Raw genomic sequence first — 21,972 nt, 5'->3', positions numbered from 1 at the left:
ACCCCAAAAAAAGGAGAAATTAGCAAACTGTCTTTAAAGGAGATTTTTAGGAATTAAAAAAAAAAACATCCAAAAAAGAATAAACAAAATCTAAAATTGTGTAGATGTGACGCAAACTAAAATTGTATTTCCGAAATGGTTAAAAAAGAGTAATGAAATACGTTCGAGAGAAGTGTGTGTGACTATGAGCATCAAAAGAAGTTCCTTCTTGCAGCATTGTAAAGAACAAGAGAACGCGCTTCATGAAATAATTTTTAACATTGCAGCGTGACGAATGTGCTATATCGCTTACGAGCAGTAGTTTTACCTGAACGAGCGCTTCCGTGTCGGAATTTGAATGTGAGCATGCGTGGCATTTTGTCCGTCGGAGTAGGCTACACATGATCGGAGTATGTCCGATCGGACCAGTTTGTCGGAAAATATTTCCAGCAAGTTGGAAAATTTGGTCCGACGGATATTCCGACTGAAACAGTCCGATGCATACCACACACAGTCGGATTATCCGACAAAACGGTCCGATAGGACACATTCCGTCAGATTCTTAGATCGTGTGTACAAGGGCTAAGAGGAGATCCTGGTCCCTTTGCCACTCATAGCTTAAAAGCACAAAGCAGAGGCACTACCAGCAAAAGAATGTAAACTTGCTAAAGCTATAGAACAGCACAATAGCTGCTATTAATTCCAGCTTATTTACAGTACAATGTGTCAAAGGGAAATGCCTGTGTCAAACCTGATCCAGCCATCTTCTCTGTTCTGTCCCTCCACCGCCAGGCAGCAGCTTCACTCAGAGTGCTCTAAACACTTCCTGAACATGTGGCCAGCATCTGACGTCGTTAGCCACGCCCCTGGTGCGGAATACGGCCCCCATTTTCCTTTTCAAAGGAGAGCACTTTCCTGCGGGAGCAGCTTCTGCAGCCATTTATTTATTTTAAAAAAAGAAAAGTGGCAACTGTCTTGGTATGTCCCCCGAAGGGGAATAAAGCCAGTCTGGGGGCACAGGAAGAGACCGGACCCCCCCCCCCTTTTTTACCAGAGGGTCTGTTCCAGCTGGAGGAGAGGAAAATGAAGGCGTCTGCTGTTTTCAGCTTCAGGCCGGTGAGTGCTCAATGCAGCCCCCAGTGTTGACAACATTATACATAGAAGGAGAAATTCCTGAGAAAATCTCTCTTACCTTATCCTCGCAGCAGGGTTTTATCAGAGATAAAGGCCCAATCTTCACCCTACACGGTAGGCTCCGAGACCTTTTAGGAAACCTTCAGGAACCAGGGAACCTCGGGTTACCCACAATCCTGGACCTGTGACAGCACCCTGCCAGGAAATATTTTATAGCCTCACTACCAAAAAGTACTGCATCCCAGGGCCCAGCTCTCAAAGAGAAGCGTTCGCAAGCAAAACCTTGTTTCTTCAGATACGAGGCCCGGGTACCATTCATTTAGCCCATGAAAAGATATTAGAACGGATCCAGTCAGCATTGCTAGCCCCAGCAAGGATTACTACCAGTGGAGCTCAGCACAGCACACCTTTACTCTTGACCAAAGCCTTAGACACTAGCAAAAAAACTGAGGACTCCCAGTAATGGGAGGGGTTATATAGGAGAGTACACGCCTTAGGGGCGTGCCAGTGTCCAGCACCTGTCAGTCCAATATAACCCACATAGTAATTACTATGGCTCTGTGTCCCCCGATGTAAGAAAAGAAAGTATCATAATGCTGCCTGCTTTAACCTCTTGTTTGCTGTACTGCACAAGATTGCAGGGCACTTTCAGAGCAGCCTCATTTACTTGAATGTTGCTACACCCATCAACCATGCCAGGATGTATAACTCCTGTTGTGACGTGTTTACTCCTGCCCCCCCCCCCCCCCCCCCAACTGCAAATGTAAATGAACCTTATTGTTCTGAGCCCGCTATAAGGCTGCTTTTGCACTGATGTGCTGTGGTTTTCCAACACCGCGGTGCAGTGCTTCTGTGACTTTCCTGGGTTAGCTATGCTATGCCATAGACTTCTTTATATCCTGCAGGTGTGATGCAATTTCTGAAAGCACACCTAACCCACAGGATATAATAGACGTCTATGGCTAAGTGCACCAAACCCGCAGAAAAGCTGCAGGTACACTACACTGCACCCGTGGTGTGGGTAAACAGCAGCACATCAGTGTGAAATCAGCCCTATACTATAATCCCCAGTGTATTGCTTCATACTGACCTGAAGAGCTCTTCTTCCCTGCTGCTGGCACAACTCTGGAGACCCCTAGCTGGGATAAGAGGTGGAGTGCAGTTGGTATCACTCCGTATGAGACAGGAGCCAGTACTACAGAGGAGACATAGGCTTAAGTTGCTCTTCCTCCCCACTACAGCTCCAACTTTACATGTTGTCCCTCTGCATTGCACTCTGTTTAATGCTCTGGAATGGCGGGTCAGTAAGCCCAGACCATGATCTACCAGTCACCTGTTTGTGATCTACAGGTTGCTGACCCCCGTTCTACAGGATCCATGTCTGTATGGAGTTTTAGCTGCAGCTGTTGACTTTACCTTACATCAGAAAAGACAAGAGCAAGGCAAACATCTAGACATTGTCATCATTTATTCTTATTCCACATACAGTATGTATTTCTGTACATTATCTTGTGTAATCTCTTGCCCTGGTGATGGTGGAAGTATTTAAGTAGACCACGGGCTAATAACAATCCTTTGTAGGATCCTCATTGGAAACCAATCTCCAGGTACATGTTTTCATATCTTCAATATATCCACATCTGTTTCTGTCAACGGGCATGGGTAAGTCGAGCCTAATAGCATAATAAAGCAAGATTCATGAGATAAGTGTAAATGTACAAACCATATACAGTAATGCTATAATGAAGATGTCAATTCACTATTGCTTGTATGCAGTATTTATCGCAAACACCAAAAATGCTTGTTAAATACCGCACAAAAAAGTCATTAAATTGGATGTTACCCCAATGTCATCCTTTCTAAACTACTGCCATAGGGGTTATCTAGACGGATATACATGTCTCCTGCATGTATAATTACTTGTCAAATGTCTCCCCTCTGCATGTTCTGTGGGTGGGTCTGTTGTCTGGAACTCGGTGGGTGGAGTCGTGATGTCAGTAGACTCCCCGCCCACCTCTACACTTCCCTTGTCAATATGCATTTTCTCCTGTGTGTTTCTTACACGGAACGTCTGCTATGATCACTAACATCCAGTGAAAAGACAGGAAAGTAGCCACATGACTTCAGCCTGCCCAATCATGCTGAGGTGTGGAACATCCGATTCTGGCAGAGCAGCAGAAGAAAGGAGTGGGAGGGAATTAAATAATAATGCATGTCTCTTAGGCTAGTGCACGAGATATGTATATCACCTGTCACTCACAGCAAGGGGGAGGATTTGACAACGTTTTTCTCTGTTTGTCAAGAATTATCTGACTGAACAATAAAAGAGGATTGCTCAGAGCTGGATTAAATCTTTGTGGCAAGACTGGGCTCAAATGATAGGAAATCGTATACTCTACATTATGACATCAAAACAAAAAATAAAAAATTGGGTTTACATCCACTTTAAAGGAAATTCACAAAGGAAAAAAATGCATGCAGTAATTAAGTACTGGTCCAAGCTTGCGATTACTATGGCAATGGTCAGCCCTCCAGTGATTGGTTTAAAAAAAAGGTGGGAAAGTGCAAGCTGGAGCAGGAGTCAGCTATATTTCATTCAGGAGTTGTTGCTTCGGGCTGGAAGATGGCATTACGGAGATGATGTAGCCCTTTGAATCCAGTCTTCTGGAATTTAAAGCAACGCTGAAGATCACAAGTGGTCCTTTTAACCACCTCAATACAATGCACTTGCACCCCCTTCCTAACCAGACCAATTTTCAGCTCTCACAGTTTGAATGACAATTACTCAGTCATGCAACACTGTACCCATATGAAACTTGCGTTCTTTTTTCCACACAAATAGAGCTTTCTTATGGTGGTATTTAATCACTAGTGTTTTTTTTTTTTTTGTGCTATAAATAAAAAATAAAAAAATTTTGTGAAAAAATGCCTTTTTCTTTGTTTCTGTCATAAAATTTTGCTAATTAGTAATTTTTCTTCCTAAATTTTGGCCAAAATTTATACTGCTACATATCTTTGGTAAAAATAACCCACATTATTGTATATTATTTGGTCTTTGTGAAAGTTATAGAGTCTACGAACTATGGTGCCAATCACTGAAAATTGATCACATCTGATCAGGCCTTCAGTACATCGGGTGAATCTAATTTCTTGAGACACTAACAAAGTCAGGAAAGTACAAATACCCTCCAAATGACCCCTTTTTATAAAGTAGACATTCCAAGGTATTAAGTAAGTAGCATGGTGAGTTTTTTTAAGTTGTAATTTTTTACCACAATTCTTTGCAAAAATTAAGATTTTTTTTTTTAGTTATTTTTTTTACAAAATTTTCATATTATCAGGTTATTTCTCACACACAGCATATGCATACAACAAATTACACCCCAAAATACATTCTGCTACTTTTCCCGAGTATGGCAATACCACATGTGTGAGACTTTTACACAGCCTGGCCACATACAGAGCACCAACGTTGAAGTGGCACTTTCAGACGTTCTACGAGCAAAAATTACATTTCACAGCCACCTATTACAGTTTTGAAGGCCCTGGAGTACCAGGACAATGGAATTGCCCATAAAATGACCCAATTTTGGAACGCAATCACCCCAACGTATAACCTGTGAGGCATAATGAGGCTTTTGAATGGTTCATTTTTTTCCAGACGTTTTTGGAAATGTGGAAAAAAATGAAAACGCATTTTTTTTTCTTTACACAAAGTTGTCAATTTATAAGATATTTCTAACACATAGCATGTATATAGCAATAATTACACCCCAAAACACATTCTGCTACTCCTCCCGAGTATGGCGATACAACATGTGTAGGACTTTTACACAGCCTGGCCACATACAGAGGCCGAACATTGAAGTAGTACCTTCAGGCGTTCTAGGAGCATAAACGACATATCTCATTTCATTCCTACCCATCACACTTTTGAAGGCCCTGGAGCACCAGGACAATGATATTACCCCCAAAATGACCCCATTTTGGAAAGCAAACACCCCAATGTATATTCTATGAGGCATGGGCTGCAAATAGGTACTCGGGTACACTGATGGGCTGCAGATAGGTACTCTGATGGGCTGGTGACAGGTACTCGGGTACTCTGATGGCCTGGTGACAGGTACACTGATGGCCTGGTGACAGGTACTTGGGTACTCTGATGGCCTGGTGACAGGTACTCGGGTACTCTGATGGCCTGATGACAGGTACTCGGGTATTCTGATGGCCTGGTGACAGGTTCTCTGATGGCCTGGTGACTTGTATTTGGGTACTCTGAAGGGTGGTGATAGGTACTCAGGTACTCATAAGGACTGTGACAGGTACTCGGGTACTCAGATGAACTGTGACAGGTATTCAGGTACTCAGATGAACTGGGACAGGTACTCGGGTACTCAGATGGACTGGGACAGGTACTTGGGTACTCAGATGGACTGGGACAGGTACTCGGGTACTCAGATGGACTGTGACGGGTACTCAGGTACTCTGATGGGCTGTGACAGGTACTCGGGTACTCTGATGGGCTGTGACAGGTACTCGGGTACTCTGATGGCCTGTGACAGGTACTCGGGTACTCTGATGGACTGTAAAAGGTACTTGGGTACTCTGATGGACTGTGACAGGTACTTGGGTACTCTGATGGACTGTGAGTGACAGCTACTATGATGGACTGTGAGTGACAGGTACTATAATGGGTGGTGACAGGTCCTCTTTATTGGGGGGGCAATCAGTGTGATTTGTGTGTACTGTAAGCGGTAACGAGATGTTAACCGCTATCTCCTCCTCGCACACAATCGGTGTGTGAGGAGGAGAACCCGGTAACATCTTGTTACCGTGGTTTGTTTACATTTAGTGATCGGCTGTGAAAGGATCACAGCTGATCATGTGGGTAAACAGCCAGCCAATGGCTGTTTACCAGCGCCAGTGACGAGCAGTGTTCCAGGGAACACGCCGCCACTGACGTGCTCGCGCCGTGCACAGTGGGGGTGGAACCATCTGTGATCGGCCGTGACTTCATCACGGCCGATCACGTGATAAACAGCCATGCCCAATGGCTGTTAACCCCCCTTGGCATCGAGCGGTGTCTCCGTGACACGCCACCACCGAAGGAACAGGGATGCGCACGCACGATCGCTCGCATTCCCGGTTTAAACCGGAGGACGTCATATGATGGCCTCCCACCACAATAGGTGCGCTGCCTGGCCATCATTTGATGGCCGGCGGTCCACAACTAGTTAAAGGAAAGAAGTTTTAAGGAGCAAACATTGCTGGATCAATTCATGGATGCTGATACCCTGCAGAAGCTCAGGTTATCCAAGTCACTTATCATGGAGCTTTATACCCAACTCATATGGTACCTTGAGCCCTCAACCCAGAGAAGCCATCCATACCAGCCATGACTAAATTGCTGCCTGCCTTACACTTTATTGGAAAAGCTTTATCAGATGCTTTCGATAACTTACCGCATGGTTTCAGGCGGTATTTAAGGCATAATTCAGAAAGATAACGCATGCAAGATTTTAAGCAGAGTTTATGTGTGAATTAATTTTTCTTTCTGAACACTGTGCATTATTTTACTGTATATTCGGATGCGGTAACGTATCGCTTAGTGAATTGTGTCCATGGTCCTCTAGCACCAAATGTGCAAAACTGCCCCCCACCCCAGCAGAGGTTTATTCAGTGGGGGGGAGGGATTGTTGCATAGTGAACATACTACCTGAGGGTGACATGATTGTGTCTGCAATCCACACATACAGTGCATGTATCCATGCAGGGTGACACACAAATGACAGGCACTGTACCTATGATGTAGTGTATTTTTGTCCATGTAAACCAAATGGACTTGGTTAAACCACTGTGATTTGCATGGCAAAATAGGGACAGGTTTGACTTTATGAAAACCACCTTTTTCTTCCATTAAGGAACTAGGGAGTATTAAGAAGTTCCTTTTACAAAAGCTCATATAATTTAAAAGTTTTTTGAAACAATTTATTGGTTAGGAGAATAAAATGCAGCTAGCACATTTTGGGGGAAAGGCCTCCTCCTTCTTCAGGGCTTGAGCAGTTGATGTTAGAATCCCCATGAGATGTAACAGAAGACATACTGTATGTTCAGGGCCGCTGATACCCGGGCGCCCCCCCCCTCCCCCACCCTCCCTCCTGTAGTGTAAAAAAAATTTTGTAAAGTAAAAAAAAAGTTAAAAAAAATGGTCCCTTTAAGACATTAAAAAAAAAGTAATTTAACATAGTGTACTGTGGCGCCGGTCGCAGTGTACTATGAGAAGCGCCACATCGATGCAATCACAAGATTGCATCCATGGCGCTTCATTTGCGGGTTAAAAACCCGCCTTGCAGCGCAATGTAGAACGCTGACTAGCTTCCGCCCGTAAAATCACTGTGATTCTACGGGCGGGAGCATTGTCATTCAAAGACAGGCAGGTCACTTTTGGCTTTTGGCTGCTTCACCAAACCCGGAAGTGACATTGGCAGCTCCGTCCCTCAGCCCGAGCGGAGCTGCAAGACAGTGAGGTGAGTGGCATAATTGCTGTCTCTGGAAAAAAAATTAAATAATTAATTTGCAAATAATAATTAATTGCCAAATGCACCCTGGCCGGCCTAAGCCTTTACTAGACCACTCTGCTGTGCTGTGCAGGAATTTTTAGAGCAATTTGTAAAAGAAACAATATAATTTAATGCTTCTTGCAGGAGGATCACATCATGCCATGCAGTATTATTCTTATTCAGCAAAGTGCAAAGTAATGGTCTGCTCTGTTGCTTGTTGTTACTCACAGTTAATTTGCTGTGACATTTTTATAAACCTTTTTTGCATTTTAGTGTAAATATGAGATCTGAGGACTTTTTGACCCAGATCTCATATTTAAGAGGACCTGTCATGCTTTTCTCTATTACAAGGAATGTTTTTTTAAAACTGTGAAAAAATAAATATAATAAATAAGAAAAAATGTTTTTTTTAAAGCACCCAGGCCCGACGATCACGCATCCATAAGCGAACGCATATGTGAGTACTGCGCCCGGCCGCCCGCATATGAAAACGGTGGTCAAACCACACATGTGAGGTATCGCCGCAATTGTTAGACTGAGATCAATAATTCTAGCCCTAGAGCTCCTCTATAATATAATAATATATCATTTTTTAAACTATGAGTGGAAGGAAGTGGAATACAGGGGACGGATTGGGTGGATTATATAAGGGGCGTGGTTTATGAGAAGTGGGAGGGGACAAAAATGATGGGCGGGGTCTGGCGCCCCCCCATCCAAAAACTTCATCAGCTGCCACTGTCTAGAATATGAGGTCCAACCTAGGTCACCCCAGTCTCCCTATCACCATTAGGCCTCTCTCTTATTTTTATTCTTTTCTCGCTCTCCTTCTTCTTCTTCCCCTTCTCTTCTTTCTTCCATTCCTTATCTCAGTCTCTTTGTATTACTCAAACCAACAGATGCACTCCTTTATACTGAACTGCATTGAGCATTGCATATTGCTTTGGCCATTAGAGGTCAGTTCTTGTTTTATATAAATAGATATATATATATAAATATATAATAAAATATAATTCATTCAATCATTACAGAAATCTAAGTACTATATTTTAGTCTAACCACCAGAAACAATAGCCTTTATACCAGTGGTGGCTGGTGGTATATTTGGAGGGGGCAGCAAACAGTGCACCCACAGTAATGGGTCGGGTCATCCGCAACCCCCCGTCTGGTCAGTCAGTCGGAGGGTTCCCAGCCTGGCACTTACCCCATCTTTAGCACAGACCGCGGCTACCTCTTGCTTCTCCTCCTTAGCATCACTGCGTCTCCTCCCTCCTCCTAGGCCAATTGGAACAATTCTCCTTTCAGCCAATCAGGAAACAGGTCTCACGACCTTCTTTCTGATTGTCCGGGAGAAGAATCAGTGTGACAATAGCAAATATTAATTCACTATTGTCACACAACTGGGTGGGCTCGAGCCCAACCTTTTTTGATGCCTATTAGAGCCTCTGGCTCTAATCAAGTGCTTCAAAAAATAAATAAACCCTGTTTGGAATCCATGCATCCGACACCCCGTATGTAGATTAGAAGGGCCGGATGGGGGGCAGGGGGGGACGTATGGACAGGCCGCCACTGCTTTATACAGTAGATAAAAGCATAGAGAAAAAAAAAATATTGGGACTGTGTTTTGCAATGTGCTACTCATTTTCTGAAAAAGGGCCTGCTTAATATTCATATGCCACAATAGAATAATGTATTTTGCAATTTCCACCAAAGGACATTGCAGTAGGTTTGACTTGGGGTTTTGATTTTCATTGGTCACCAGTGGCAAAGCCTTCTCTTGTGATAAATAAGACAATAGGTTACTGCAGTCTTTAGGACAACTTTACTAGTGATGCCATGAAGCGAGTGCATGCAGTTCTAGCAACAACCTCATAGTGGCACATGAAGCCCTAATTTGCATAGCGCCAGAAGTGAACAATGCATGTTGAAATAAATCCTTACAGTTGGTTCTCATTTTCGAAAGCACATTTTGTATAATAATAAAGTATATTTGAAACTCAATTTGGATTGAACAATTAAAACTAAAATAATGCTTACTTCCCACAGCAACCCACGGAGCCATCAGAACTACACGAACAATCCATACAGTCCTCTGTTATCCATTGACTGCCAAGCTCATGTAGCTTGCCTCCAAAAACACATCCTGCAAACATATAACATAAGTATATCATTAAAAAAGAAATTCCAACATTGCTTCAAAGAAAACAAAACAAAGAAACAAAGAAAAATCTACTAATGAGGTCTCTGTCAACTTTATTGCAGTCCCCTTCTTGTTTCTGTTCTGAAAGTACAATAAACATTCCATTTCCAAAAAGCTACTCGGTTATTTTAATGAGGGTCAAATGGAAACTTCTGCAGGAAGGATGAGGTCATAAATGCAGTGTTCCATATCTGAATATAGAACTAGACTTACAGTAGTTCTGCCAGTACATCTAAGACTACCCTCTCCCCAGAATGACAATGCTGTTGTCCAAGTGTGTCTCCATTGTTCCTCCATAGAGTGGAGCCACCCTAAATAGGTGCAGTGTTACTAACCAGATCGCCAGGTAACAAGAAGCCTAAAAAAATGAATGTAGCCACCACATTTAGGCTTAGCTTATACAGGAGTGGTAAAAATAAGCAGTTGATCTGCTTTATTACAGGCCTCAACTTTCTGCCTTTAGATTTACATGGAGGCTGAAGGGGTAAGTACATATTGCTGTGGCAGCAATATTTCTATTTTGATTTGGGGTTGGAAATTCTGACTCAGCATGTCAAGTTTGAGAGGGGGCACTATCTGTCAAGTTAGCCCAATGAAGTAAAGTGGCAGGCATAAATTTACAGTACCGTATTTCACTGTAAATTACCCATTTGGATCTAAATAACGAACAGACATTCAGGAGGCGGCAGTATCACCTCGTGAATGCCTGTCAACCACTGATTACTTTTCAGAGAAGCGGGGAGCCTGCCAGCCATGTGACCTCCTAGGCCCTAACAAATTGGTAAATATAATACATTTTTCTTTTTGTGTTTAGTTACCGTATGTTTTAACCTAGTACATCCAAAGAGTGAACTGTTAATCACATGCTCCATTTGTTCAGTCGGTTCCTGGCTTCAAAGTGAAAGAGTACCTGTTACCTGCCCATTGCTATCACGTGGGGGTATATTAACCCTTTGTGATAGCAATAAAGTAAAAATAAATAAATATATTTTAAAAAAGTTTAAAAACAATTAAATTATAGTAAAATGTATTTTATTTACTCAATGCAACCTCATCTTTTATATTTTTAACAAACATGGGTATTATATGGTGTGTGTTTTCATTAAAACTAAAAAATTCCAGGGGGCGCGGCCAACGGCGGACATGTAAGCAGCGTCAGAGACGAGCTCCTCCGACACCGTTAGATCCTGCACAGCATCCGGACACTGATTACCACTACTGAATATACCGGGAGGTCAGGGATACCCCCGAGACCAGCCAACACCCGAAAAAATGGTGTGGAACGGTCCAACGGGACCCAAACGCCAGCTATCACAGGCCGCGGGAGGAATCAAAGATGGCGCCGGGCATTCGTCCTCATGCAAGAAACCGCCAAGGGACAAAAGGCTAGTGACTGGTGATTCCCCCGATCATACACAAAGCTCTACACTCTCCACAAAGAAGGGAAAACCCCCAACTACCATAAAAGAGCATTTTGCTGATCCCCCGCAGAGCCCGCAGTTATCAGCCACGCCAGCTATCCCTGAGGGGGAAGAGTCAGACCCCTGGGAGAATACAGGCAGATGGGAGGAAGACAATGAACTAGAAGGCCCCTCACAACCAAATCTTCTAGTGAAGGAAGAAGGAGCGGATACTGGGGGTGCAGAGGAGCTTACGCTCAAACATGTTATGGATGCAATTCGACAGTGTCAGTCTTCACTAACCACACAGATTGAAACAGTTAGGCTGGACCCCTCGATCCTTAAACATGACATGAAAAAAATACCTTACAGAATCACCGGAGCGGAGCAACGTATTCGTGATATTGAGGGCACTATGCAACCTATGTCTGTGATTCTAAGAATGCAGCAACAAGACTTAAAAGAACAAACTACGAAACTGAGTGATTTGGAAGATTGCATGCGCAGAAACAACTTGTGCTTTGTTGGCTTTCCGGAAGGAGCTGAAGGAAGGGAACCGGAATTGTTTAAAGCAACTGTGAGGCCAGAGAACTTATCATCCCTGTTTGCCATCGAAAGGGCACACAGAGTACCCATGCGTCCCCTTGGATTGCTTGAAGCCTACCTAGATGTTACTTTACATTCCTTTTTACCACATTTCTATTCAAGAATTTCTATGTTACGAAGGAACTATTGATGGAATATGTGGAACTAATCAAGGAAATGGTGGAGGGTACATCCTTCTACATAAGTGCGGAGTTGAAGATTCAATTCATGGACGGTATATTGGTAAGATGGGATGACTGTTCGACAAAACTGAGTGGAGACATTTGTTTATCCTTTATCTGTCTATCCCTGAGCTGGGGGTTACTTGGTTACTGAGGACTCGGTATCAGAAATTTTGTTACAGGATGCACTATTCTGGATTTCATACTATGGAGGTGTCAATGCTGCTCCCTATAGCACCTATAATTTTTTTTTTCTTTTTTGTCCTTTGACTTTTACTACATGGAACTGCCACCAGTTTAATTGGGAGGCCCTTTCAGTCACCTCACGAGTTACTGTTATGGTTTTTGGGACAAGGCTCGTTGAAGTTTGGGACAATGAGCAGGGTGGGGAGAAGGGGAAGTTGGTGGATACAGATTTTTTTTATTTTGTTTTGAGTTTCTTTTTTTACACTGCACAGAACTGCTCTCCAGGGATATTAAAAATGCGTGGTTCCTTGCGGGACTGCACTAAGAATGTATTAGCCTATGCCAGGGTGATTATGGGTATCACTGCATTGTTTATACGACCAAGAGATTGTAATCTTGTATTCTCTACACTATTTTTGCTCCTACCTCTAGATGGGTCTTAGGTGTGTTACTTGGAACGTAAGAGGCTTGAACTCGAGGATCAAGCGATCTTTGGTATTTGACTATCTCAAATGTACAAAGCCGCATACGATGCTGCTACAGGAGACCCATCTGGAGGGATCAAGGGTTATGACTCTAAAAAGACCCCTCATTGCTCATGCATTTCATGCAACATACTCCTCTTATTCCGGGGGGTATCCATACTAATTCTTAGATCTATAAAGATCCAAGTACTGGAGGTATAAACTGATCCTCAAGGTTGCTATGTGGCTTTGGTCTTTAAATATAGGGAAAATGTTGTATACTATAGTGAATGTGTACATTCCACCACCTTTTGAGTTACAAAAACTAGAAAACTGTATGCGTGCGGTGCTTCCTGTGGTACAGGGTCATCTCATTATAGGAGGAGACTTCAACAGGGTTATGGAGATGGACAGACTCAGATGCACCAGACCACAATCTCACTCATTGAGAGATTGGGCAGCTGCCTATGGTCTGATAGATGTGTGGAGATGGAAACACCCAGACAGGAGGGAATTTTCTTGTGCGTCTGAGTCTTATAAGTCTCTGTCCCGACTAGATATGTTTTTTACTTCACGGGATGTGCTGCAGAAAGTGGAGGAAGTATCGTATCTACCAAGAGCACTCTCCGATCATTCTCCCCTGGAGCTCATTCTGTGTGAACCAGGACGACCGGCTGACCGGGTCTGGCGCATGAGTCCATATTGTTTGAAAGAACCAATGGTACTAAGCTCCTGTGTGGAAGCTATAAATACATTTTGGCATGAGAATGCTTGGGAAGTGTCGGAACTAGTCACATGGGACGCCTTTAAGGCAGTACTGAAGGGAGCATATATGAAAGGTTTCAAATCTAAAAAGGGCAAATGGGGAACAATTACTGACCCTGTCAACGGAAGTGAAAGAAGCAGACGAAAGTTATGTCAGGGACCCATCCCCAGCCAGACACCATATGCTACAGGATGTCCGAAGGACATGCGAGCTGGCACTGGTATCCAAAACCCAGAAACGGCTACTATATCAAAGGCAGAGAGTTTTTGACTCAGGAGACAAGAATGGAAAGATCCTGGCCTTTTTGGCCAAGCTGATACCTGACCCAATTGTAATTTCTCAAGTATATGATGACTCAGCTACTTTACAAGATTCTAGGGAAGGAGTCGTAAAAGCCTTTATTCAATTTTATTCTGATTTATATAGATCTCAAGCCCACTACACCCCCCCTGAGCTGCATGAATATGTAGATTCTATTACCTTTCCCACTCTCCTAGAGGAACAACAACTAGCTCTGGAGGAACCCATTGCCACAGAGGAAATAGAACAGGCCATAAAAACTTTTGCTAAACATCAGACCCCGGGACCTGACGGTCTTCCTATTGAATGGTATATGGAACATAAAGAGGCCATGATACCACGACTATGCAAACTTTATTCTATTATCTTCATGCAGAACAGCCTTCCCTCCTCTATGAAAGAGGCTCTAATAGTATTGATCCCTAAGCCAAATAAAGACCCTCTTTATTGTGACTCTTATAGGTCAATTTCACTCATTAATACAGATTTAAAAATACTAACAAAAATTTTAGCCTCCTGCATAAACTCTGTAATTACAACATTGATAAGCTCAGATCAGACCGGTTTCATTCCAGGCAAATCTACGTACAGTAATATACGTAGACTGTTCACCAATCTTCATGCTCCCAACACCTTATCAGTCCCCAGAGCAGTGGTGTCTCTCGATGCTCACAAAGCATTCGGTTCTGTCTAATGGCCCTATCTTTTCTTAACTGGATCACCATATTATATAACCAGCCTATTGCCCGAATCAGAATTAATGGAATACTCTCTAAATCATTTCCTATAGACAGAGGTACTCGACAGGGATGCCCAGTATCACCACTATTATTCTCGCTCACTATAAAACCCCTAGCCAGATTACTCAGGTCATCATTAGATATGCAAGGTATGAAAATTGGCACCCTAGGAGAACGCATATCACTGTATGCGGAAGATATGTTGCTGTACCTATCTAACCCCCAAGTCACGATCCCTGTTATGCTTAGGATAATTGGCCAATTCTCAGGCCTTAAAATAAATAGGACTAAATCTAACTGTTTCTTAGTTGACCTTGATCTCCCATTTGATCTACCCTCGGATTGCCCTCTGCAGATGACCTCTGGGTTCAAATATCTAGGAATCACGATACAACTGCCGATTTCCACCTATGTCTCTTACCGTGTATAGACTCCTTTAAAAGCAAAATAAAGAGTTGGGTAAACCTGTCATTGATGCTGATGGGTACGGTAAACCTATTCAAAATTGTATTTTTGCCTAAATTCTTATATATTCTTGCGAATAGTCCAGTATATGTCACTAAAAAGATCTTCCAGGAAATGTATTCTCTACTATCGACTTTCTTATGGTTTCCCAAGCACCCTAGAATAGCTTTAAAAACACTGCAATTATCAACAGCTCAGGGGGGACTGGCGCTGCCAAACTTGAGACTTTATTATTTTGCATCACAGCTTGTCTACATGCATTGGTGGTTGTTCCCCCAGATTGAAAATGCTGCTGCAGCAGCAGAGGCGGCTATACTTTCCTCCTACGAGGCCCTCAATAATTTGATCTTTTTCGAAGAACAACCAGGAATGTAGAGGGCACAAACATAATTAAGATCTTTCTAGAAATATATAGACGCTGTCTCCAGCTGAGTCCAGAGGACACACCGTCTATATCCCCCAATCACCTTGTGTGGTGTAACCCCACTCTCCCTCACTTTTTGGATCTACCTGATGCTTCCTCTTGGGCTACAAAGGGTTTGAAATATATACACCAGCTATATGACCAGGGGAATTTTAAATCCTTTTCGGTACTACGAGCTGAGTTTGGGGTGCCAGCCACTTCAGATACCTGCAATTAAAACATGCAGCCATGTCTCAGCTGGGACTGCGAAATGTATCTTTTCAAAACTCTCCACTAGAGGAAGCACTACTACATCCTGAACATGTAGGACTGATCTCTAGATACTATAAATTATTAGGGCAACACGACTCTAGTCAGCTACAGCCTTTAAAAAATCACTGGCGGTCAGATATACCGGATCTTTCAGATGATAATTGGGAGGAACTTATTAACACGTACTTCGTCACTACTCTCTCTGCTAAAGATAAAATGATGCAGTTGCTTATCTTTCATAGAGTCTACTACACCCCTCTGCGGCTTTTTCATATGCAGAAAATAAACAGCCCTACCTGTCATAAATGTAATAGACATACTGGTGACTTGCTAAACATGCTTTGGGCCTGTGAAAGGATACGACCATTTTGGTCACAAGTAACTCAATTTATTGCAACTAACTTTGACCTACCTAATATCTGCAGCCCAAAGTGGTGTATCTTAGCGGTCTTCGAGGATGTGTACTTGAGCACATATCAAAAACAATTCCTTCGCCTTTTGTTATATTACGCTAGGAAAATGGTGGTTATGCAATGGATACACTCCACACCAGTCCCTTTGAACCAGTGGAAAACACTAATTAACCAGGTATTACCGGTTTACAAACTCACATATGAGGCCAGAGGGTGTGCGGGTAAATTCATGAAGATTTGGGGGAGGTGGACTGAACTTATGGATACATGTGAATATCCCGACGATGAGCTATGTTCTTGAGAGAATGTAAGAAAATAAAATAAAAGAAAAGAATGGGTCTCAAGGGACAGATGGATGGACCGAGATCTATATCCAGATGGGATACCAGGGAAGTGTTAAATAGGCCGGCTCAGGCTTTTGAACATTACTTTGGACTGTGCAAAAGCATAATTACATAAAGTTGTTGAGAACTGGGAAAATATAAAAAAAAAAAAAAAAAAAACTATCTTCATCAGGGAAATCAGTACTGTTGGTTTAATTTTTGTTGTATAGGAGGAGAAACGGAGAGAGGATACATTTAGAGTAAAAGACATAAGAGATTGATGTTTTGATAAATGTATAAGCAATTGTTTTTGTACTATGTTTTGCAAGTGTATCCTTTATGTGATGAAGAATAATAAAAAACAGTATAAAAAAAACTAAAAATTCCTGTTATTATATTTTTTACTGAAAATTTTAGTTTAATAAATTTAAGTTTAACCACTTCCCACCCGGCCAATGCATATATACGGCCGGGTGGGAGCCGTCTATTCCTGATAGGACGTTCAGGAACGTCATTCAGGAGTAGCGGGATCGCGCGTGCGCGTGCCCGCGCAGCGGCGCGATCCCGATGTGCTCGTGTCACCCGGACACGGCACATCTCAGATCGGCAGGAGGGCTCTGTGATTGGCCCTCCTGATCACATGACGGCAGTGTCCAATCACGGCCGTCATGTGATGTAAACAAACAGCCGGTTGCTAGGCAATCGGCTCTCCTCTCCTCACACGGAAGTCACCGCTGAGGAGAGGAGAGCAGAACGCTGCAGCCGGCTGATGATCAGTGAGTATGGGCTGCTTTTTACAGCTTTTTACTCACTGATCATCAGTGTAGTGTAAACACACAACACACCACACAGTACAAACACAGTCCCCACATATGTCCCCAAAACACACATGTCCCCAAAACATACATGTCCCCAAATAATAAAAACACATGTCCCTAATAATAAAAACATGTCCCCCACATATGTCCCACTAAAATCACATGTCCCAATGATTATCTGCACACATATGTACGTGATCACCTGCACACATATGTACATGATCATTTGCGTACATATGTCCGTGATCACACAAACCAATTATTATACACTTAACGGAATTTTTTTTACCAAAAACATGTAGCAGAATACATTTTGGCTTAAATTTATGACAAAATTTGATTTTATTGGATTTCTTTTCAAATAGAAAAAAGAAAATATTGTTTTTTTTCCAAATTTCCGCTTTTTTTGCGCTTAAATCGCAAAAAAAAAAAACGGAGTCGTGAATAAATAACACCAAAATAAAGCTCTATTTGTGCGAACAAAATGATAACAATTTCATTTGGGTACAGTGTAGCATGACCGCGCAATTGTCACTGAAAGCGCTAGAGCGCTGAAAGCTGAAAATTGGGCTGGGAAGGAAGGGGGTGAAAGTGCCCTGTATTGTAGTGGTTAATAAACACGCAAATATCATGTGATATAAAAAATTACAACTATCTTTTTATTCTACAGAGCCTATGATTTCAAATAATACCGTAAATAATATTATGGGGGTTTAAGTAATTTTATTGCCAAAAATTAAGATTTTTACAAATGTGCAAAAAATTAAAAAAATTGCTCCAATGCCAAACTAGTTACATCACTCAAAAAGCGACACATTAATTTTATATTTGATATCTCAAGTATCTAGTCAATATATGCAAACTTACAGTAGGCTACAAAATCATACATACTAATTAAACAGTTATTTATAATAAAAGGAGAACAAATAAAAGTACTCTCCTGCTTCAGGTGTCAGATGAAGGAATGTGGATCATACCCCCAGTTAAACACCCCCCCCCCCCAAAAAATATGACCACTTCTTGAATTTCAGAATTTAGACTGTATATTGTTTAGAATCAAAGTAGAGTTGGTGACGCTTGAGATTCCAATATGTGAAAGGCTGTTTAGACTTAGAAAAAGGTTTTAAACCTACATAAATGTCTTAAAATAATTCAATTATGGTCTCTCTCTCTCTCTCTCCTTCTGTATTGAGTGTTATAACTTTGTAATATGCTGTATACTAAAAGAGTTATACATTGTTAAACCTTTATTTGGAATTTACAGGATATCAATAGACCATATAAAAGATATTGATCTTTGGTCACAATACCTTTTTATTAACCCTTTCATGACTAAGCCTATTTTTGGCATTTGGTGTTTACAAGTTAAAATCCATATTTTTTGCTAGAAAATTACATGGAACCCCCAAACATTATATATATTTTTTTAGCAGAGACTCTAGAGAATAAAACGGCGATTGTTGCAATATTTTATGTCACACGGTATTTGCGCAGAGGTGTTTTAAACACAACTTTTTGGGAAAAGGGACACTTTCATGAATTAAAAAAAATGAAACAGTAAAATTACCCCTATTTTTTTGCATAATGTGAAAGAATGTTATGCCGAGTAAATAGATACCAAGCATGTCACACTTTATAATTGCATGCACTCGTGGATTGACGACAAAGTACGGTACCTAAAAATCTCAATAGGCGACGCTTAATTTTTTTTTTACGGTTACCAGGTTAGTGTTGCAGAGGAGGTCTAGTGCTAGAATTATTGCTTTCGCTCTGATGATCGCGGCGATACCTCACATGTGTGATTTGAACACCGTTTACATATGCGGGCGTGACTTCCGCATGCGTTTTCTTTGCTTTGCGAGCTCGCGGGGACGGCGGGCGCTTTAAAAAAATTTTTTTTGTTTTTATTTTTATTTTATTTATTTGAAAATGAATAAATTGTTTTTAAAAAAAAAGATTTGATCACTTTTATTGCTGTCACAAGGAATGTAAACATCCCTTGTGGCAGTAATAGGTGGTGACAGGTACTCTTTATGGAGGGATCGGGGGTCTAAAAGACCCCCCATCTTTCCTTTACACTTCAATGTATTCAGATCGCCGAAAACGGCGATTCTGAATACTGTATATCTTTTTAAAACCGGTGCCATTGGCAGCCGAGTAAACGGTAAGTGACCTCATGACGCCGCTTCCGTGTTTACTATTAGGAGGCTGGAACGAAGCCGATTACGGCTTCGTTCCAGTTCCTCCCCAGCAGCCGGAGGCATCGGAACGTGAATCGGTGCGGGCATCATCCCGGTATACCCCCCGGAAGCCGAGTACGCACATCTGCGTACACTCGGCGGGAAGGGGTTAAACAAAATTATTTTTATATAACTTACCACTTAAGGTTTTCTGATCAGATTTTAGCTTTGGAGGAGGTTCCAGAAAGCAGCCTGCATCACACACAGCAAGAATGAATCCCACACAAAGTACAGCAGCCACAAGATACTTCTGAAATGGAATGAAATACAATGTATGGTTAGCTTTATTTTATGAATAAATGTTTATTGATTTTATTGTGGTACAAAGGGTACTACTAAATCAGTGGTGGCTGGTGTTTTTTTTAAGGGGGGGAGGCGACAAACAATCAGGTAGATTGAAGAAGATGATTGCAGAAGAAAGGGAAAAAAGGTACCTAGCACATTTCAACAAATACATAGTATACATAATAATAGATGAACCTCAGCTCTTCTGACCCAGCATGTTGTGTGGAACTTCAGTAGTACAGTGATCTAGAAAAGCATGCAGTAGGCTGAGTACTGTTGTCTCAATTAGGCCTATATTTTATGTTTTTTATGATCTTAGGTGCACCAGTCAGTCCATTGTTTCCACTGCTTATCAAATAACTGCAACCCGATTTGTTGTCTCAAAAGAAAAGTTGTTTTTAACTAAGTTTAAAACCTCAGTGACATTTGGGACTTGATTTTCTTGCCAGTGTATAGTATGGTTGGCTTTATTGTGCTCTACAGACAATACCATGAACAGGAAATGTAGCATATGTATAGATCCATCCTAAATAAATGCTTGGAAATTAAATGCAAAGTTAAAAGCTGAAAAAAGAACTTGCAGCCACTGAATGACTACTATGGGGCTGAAAGGAGATAATACTTGAGAAGCTAATTAGAAAACATTCTCCAATTATCCATTCTACCCATTCTTCTTATAATAAATAAGAGAGGGAAAATCTTCCATTGGGGACACTGGTTCTACAGACCCAGGGGTCCTCCAGGAATTATTTTTATTTTCAGGGAATTCCCCTCACTTCCTGTTTGGCTATGGGACAGGAAGTGAAGGGAAATCTCCACAATGGAACACGGATGGCGAAAACAAAAATCGGACAGGGCTTATAACCCTCGCTTGCTCTATCCAAAATGAAAAAAAATAATTGCCTACAGTTTTATTTTAAGGAGATTGGGTATTACTGTACATTGGATATTAATACGGAAAATAATAAGCACCAACTCACCATCTTTAGCTGTATATCGTTGTCTGAAAATGACTTGTCTGAGCATCGTAATGTGGTATTTATATACAAACTGACTTACAAAGAAATGATTATCTGAATTTTGACATGGATTCAGGGTAAATATTTTGCACAATAGCTGTATAAACCAGACTGTTTATTTAACAGGTTGGCTGTAAATATGTTAGTTGATTAGTAATAAGAGAAAAATGTGACAGCAGAGAATAAAATGATGGATCTCTGAAATGTACTACTAGTTCCTAATTCATGAGGCTTCGCATGCTGTGAGAGATTAACGAAATAAAGATGTGTACTACAATCTGAATCTACTGAAATCCGGCATTAGGGATGAGCTTCGAGTTCAAGTCGAGCTCATGTTCGACTCGAACATTGCATGTTCGTCTGTTCAGTGAACAGTGAACAATTTGGGTTGTTCGCGGCAAATTCGAAAAGCCGTGGAACACCCTGTAAAAGTCTATGGGAGAAATCTAAAGTGCTAATTTTAAAGGCTAATATGCAAGTTACTGTCCTAAAAAGTGTTTGGGGACCTGGGTCCTGCCCCAGGGGACATGCATCAATGCCAAAAAAAGTTTTAAAAATGGCCGTTTTTTCGGGAGCAGTGATTTTAATAATGATTAAAGTGAAACAATAAAAGTGTAATATTCCTTTAAATTTCGTACCTGGGGGGTGTCTATAGTATGCCTGTGAAGGGGCGCATGTTTCCTGTGCTTAGAACTGCCCCTGCACAAAGTGTAATTTCTGCAGGAAAAAAAGCCATTTAAAATCACTTGCGGCTATAATTAATTGTCGGCTCCCATAATACAGAGAACACTCATTGAAAGTCATTGATAAAAAAAAAAGACCCTGGGGTTCCCCAATGACATGTGGGTGACCCCGCCCCCTCTGATGTAACGAAAACCTGCGTTGCATCAGAGGGGGGCAGGGTCAGGTGACAGGTGGCCCCGCCCTCCTCATATAAGAAACGTCAGGCCGCCGGGATCCCGCAGTGTCTCCTCGGTGGAGACAGAAGATGGATGGATTCGCTGCTCTGGATCAGATCAGCCATCGCTGGACCCCGGAGAAATGATCATCCGTCGCTGGATAGCAAGAGTGGATTACCACCGAGGGGAATCTTTATTTTTAATAAAGGACTTTTTCAAAAGTGTGTTTGTCTTATTTAACTATTTTTTACACTTTCTTTGTGAAATGGTAGGGGTACTTTTGTACAACCCTTACCATTTCAAACAGGGGGTCGGGATCTGGGGGTCCCCTTGTTAAAGGG

At 41.8% G+C, this 21,972-nt stretch overlaps 1 protein-coding gene across 1 annotated transcript; it reads right to left on the bottom strand.

Moving 5' to 3' along the window:
* Nucleotides 1-2,562: 2,562 nt before the first annotated feature.
* On the bottom strand, nucleotides 2,563-20,739 carry LOC143929757 (beta-microseminoprotein-like). The gene is made up of 4 exons (XM_077453733.1): nucleotides 20,650-20,739; nucleotides 19,567-19,678; nucleotides 9,708-9,813; nucleotides 2,563-2,786 (listed from the first exon to the last, which is right to left on the bottom strand). The coding sequence occupies exons 1-4, from the start codon at nucleotides 20,737-20,739 to the stop codon at nucleotides 2,675-2,677; spliced, it is 420 nt and encodes a 139-aa protein (XP_077309859.1). The 3' UTR covers nucleotides 2,563-2,674.
* Between the last annotated feature and the right edge of the window lie 1,233 nt (nucleotides 20,740-21,972).

This window comes from Lithobates pipiens, unplaced genomic scaffold (assembly GCF_037356315.1).
Source record: "Lithobates pipiens isolate NorthernLeopardFrog02 unplaced genomic scaffold, aLitPip1_a1.2 Scaffold_25, whole genome shotgun sequence".
Lineage (NCBI taxonomy): Eukaryota > Metazoa > Chordata > Amphibia > Anura > Ranidae > Lithobates > Lithobates pipiens.
The sequence above is the reverse complement of the archived record's forward strand: the minus strand, read 5'-3'. Positions and strand labels throughout refer to the sequence as shown.

What these genes read in the sequence shown, in the direction of transcription:
- LOC143929757 (XM_077453733.1), bottom strand. Translation starts at nt 20,739, where the DNA reads ATGCTCAGACAAGTCATTTTCAGACAACGATATACAGCTAAAGATGGT. An exon ending in TGATCAGAAAACCTTAAGTG is followed by an intron (nt 9,814 to 19,566) that starts GTAAGTTATATA and finishes ATATGTTTGCAG; the next exon opens with GATGTGTTTTTGGAGGCAAG. An exon ending in TCCGTGGGTTGCTGTGGGAA is followed by an intron (nt 2,787 to 9,707) that starts GTAAGCATTATT and finishes TTATGCTATTAG; the next exon opens with GCTCGACTTACCCATGCCCG.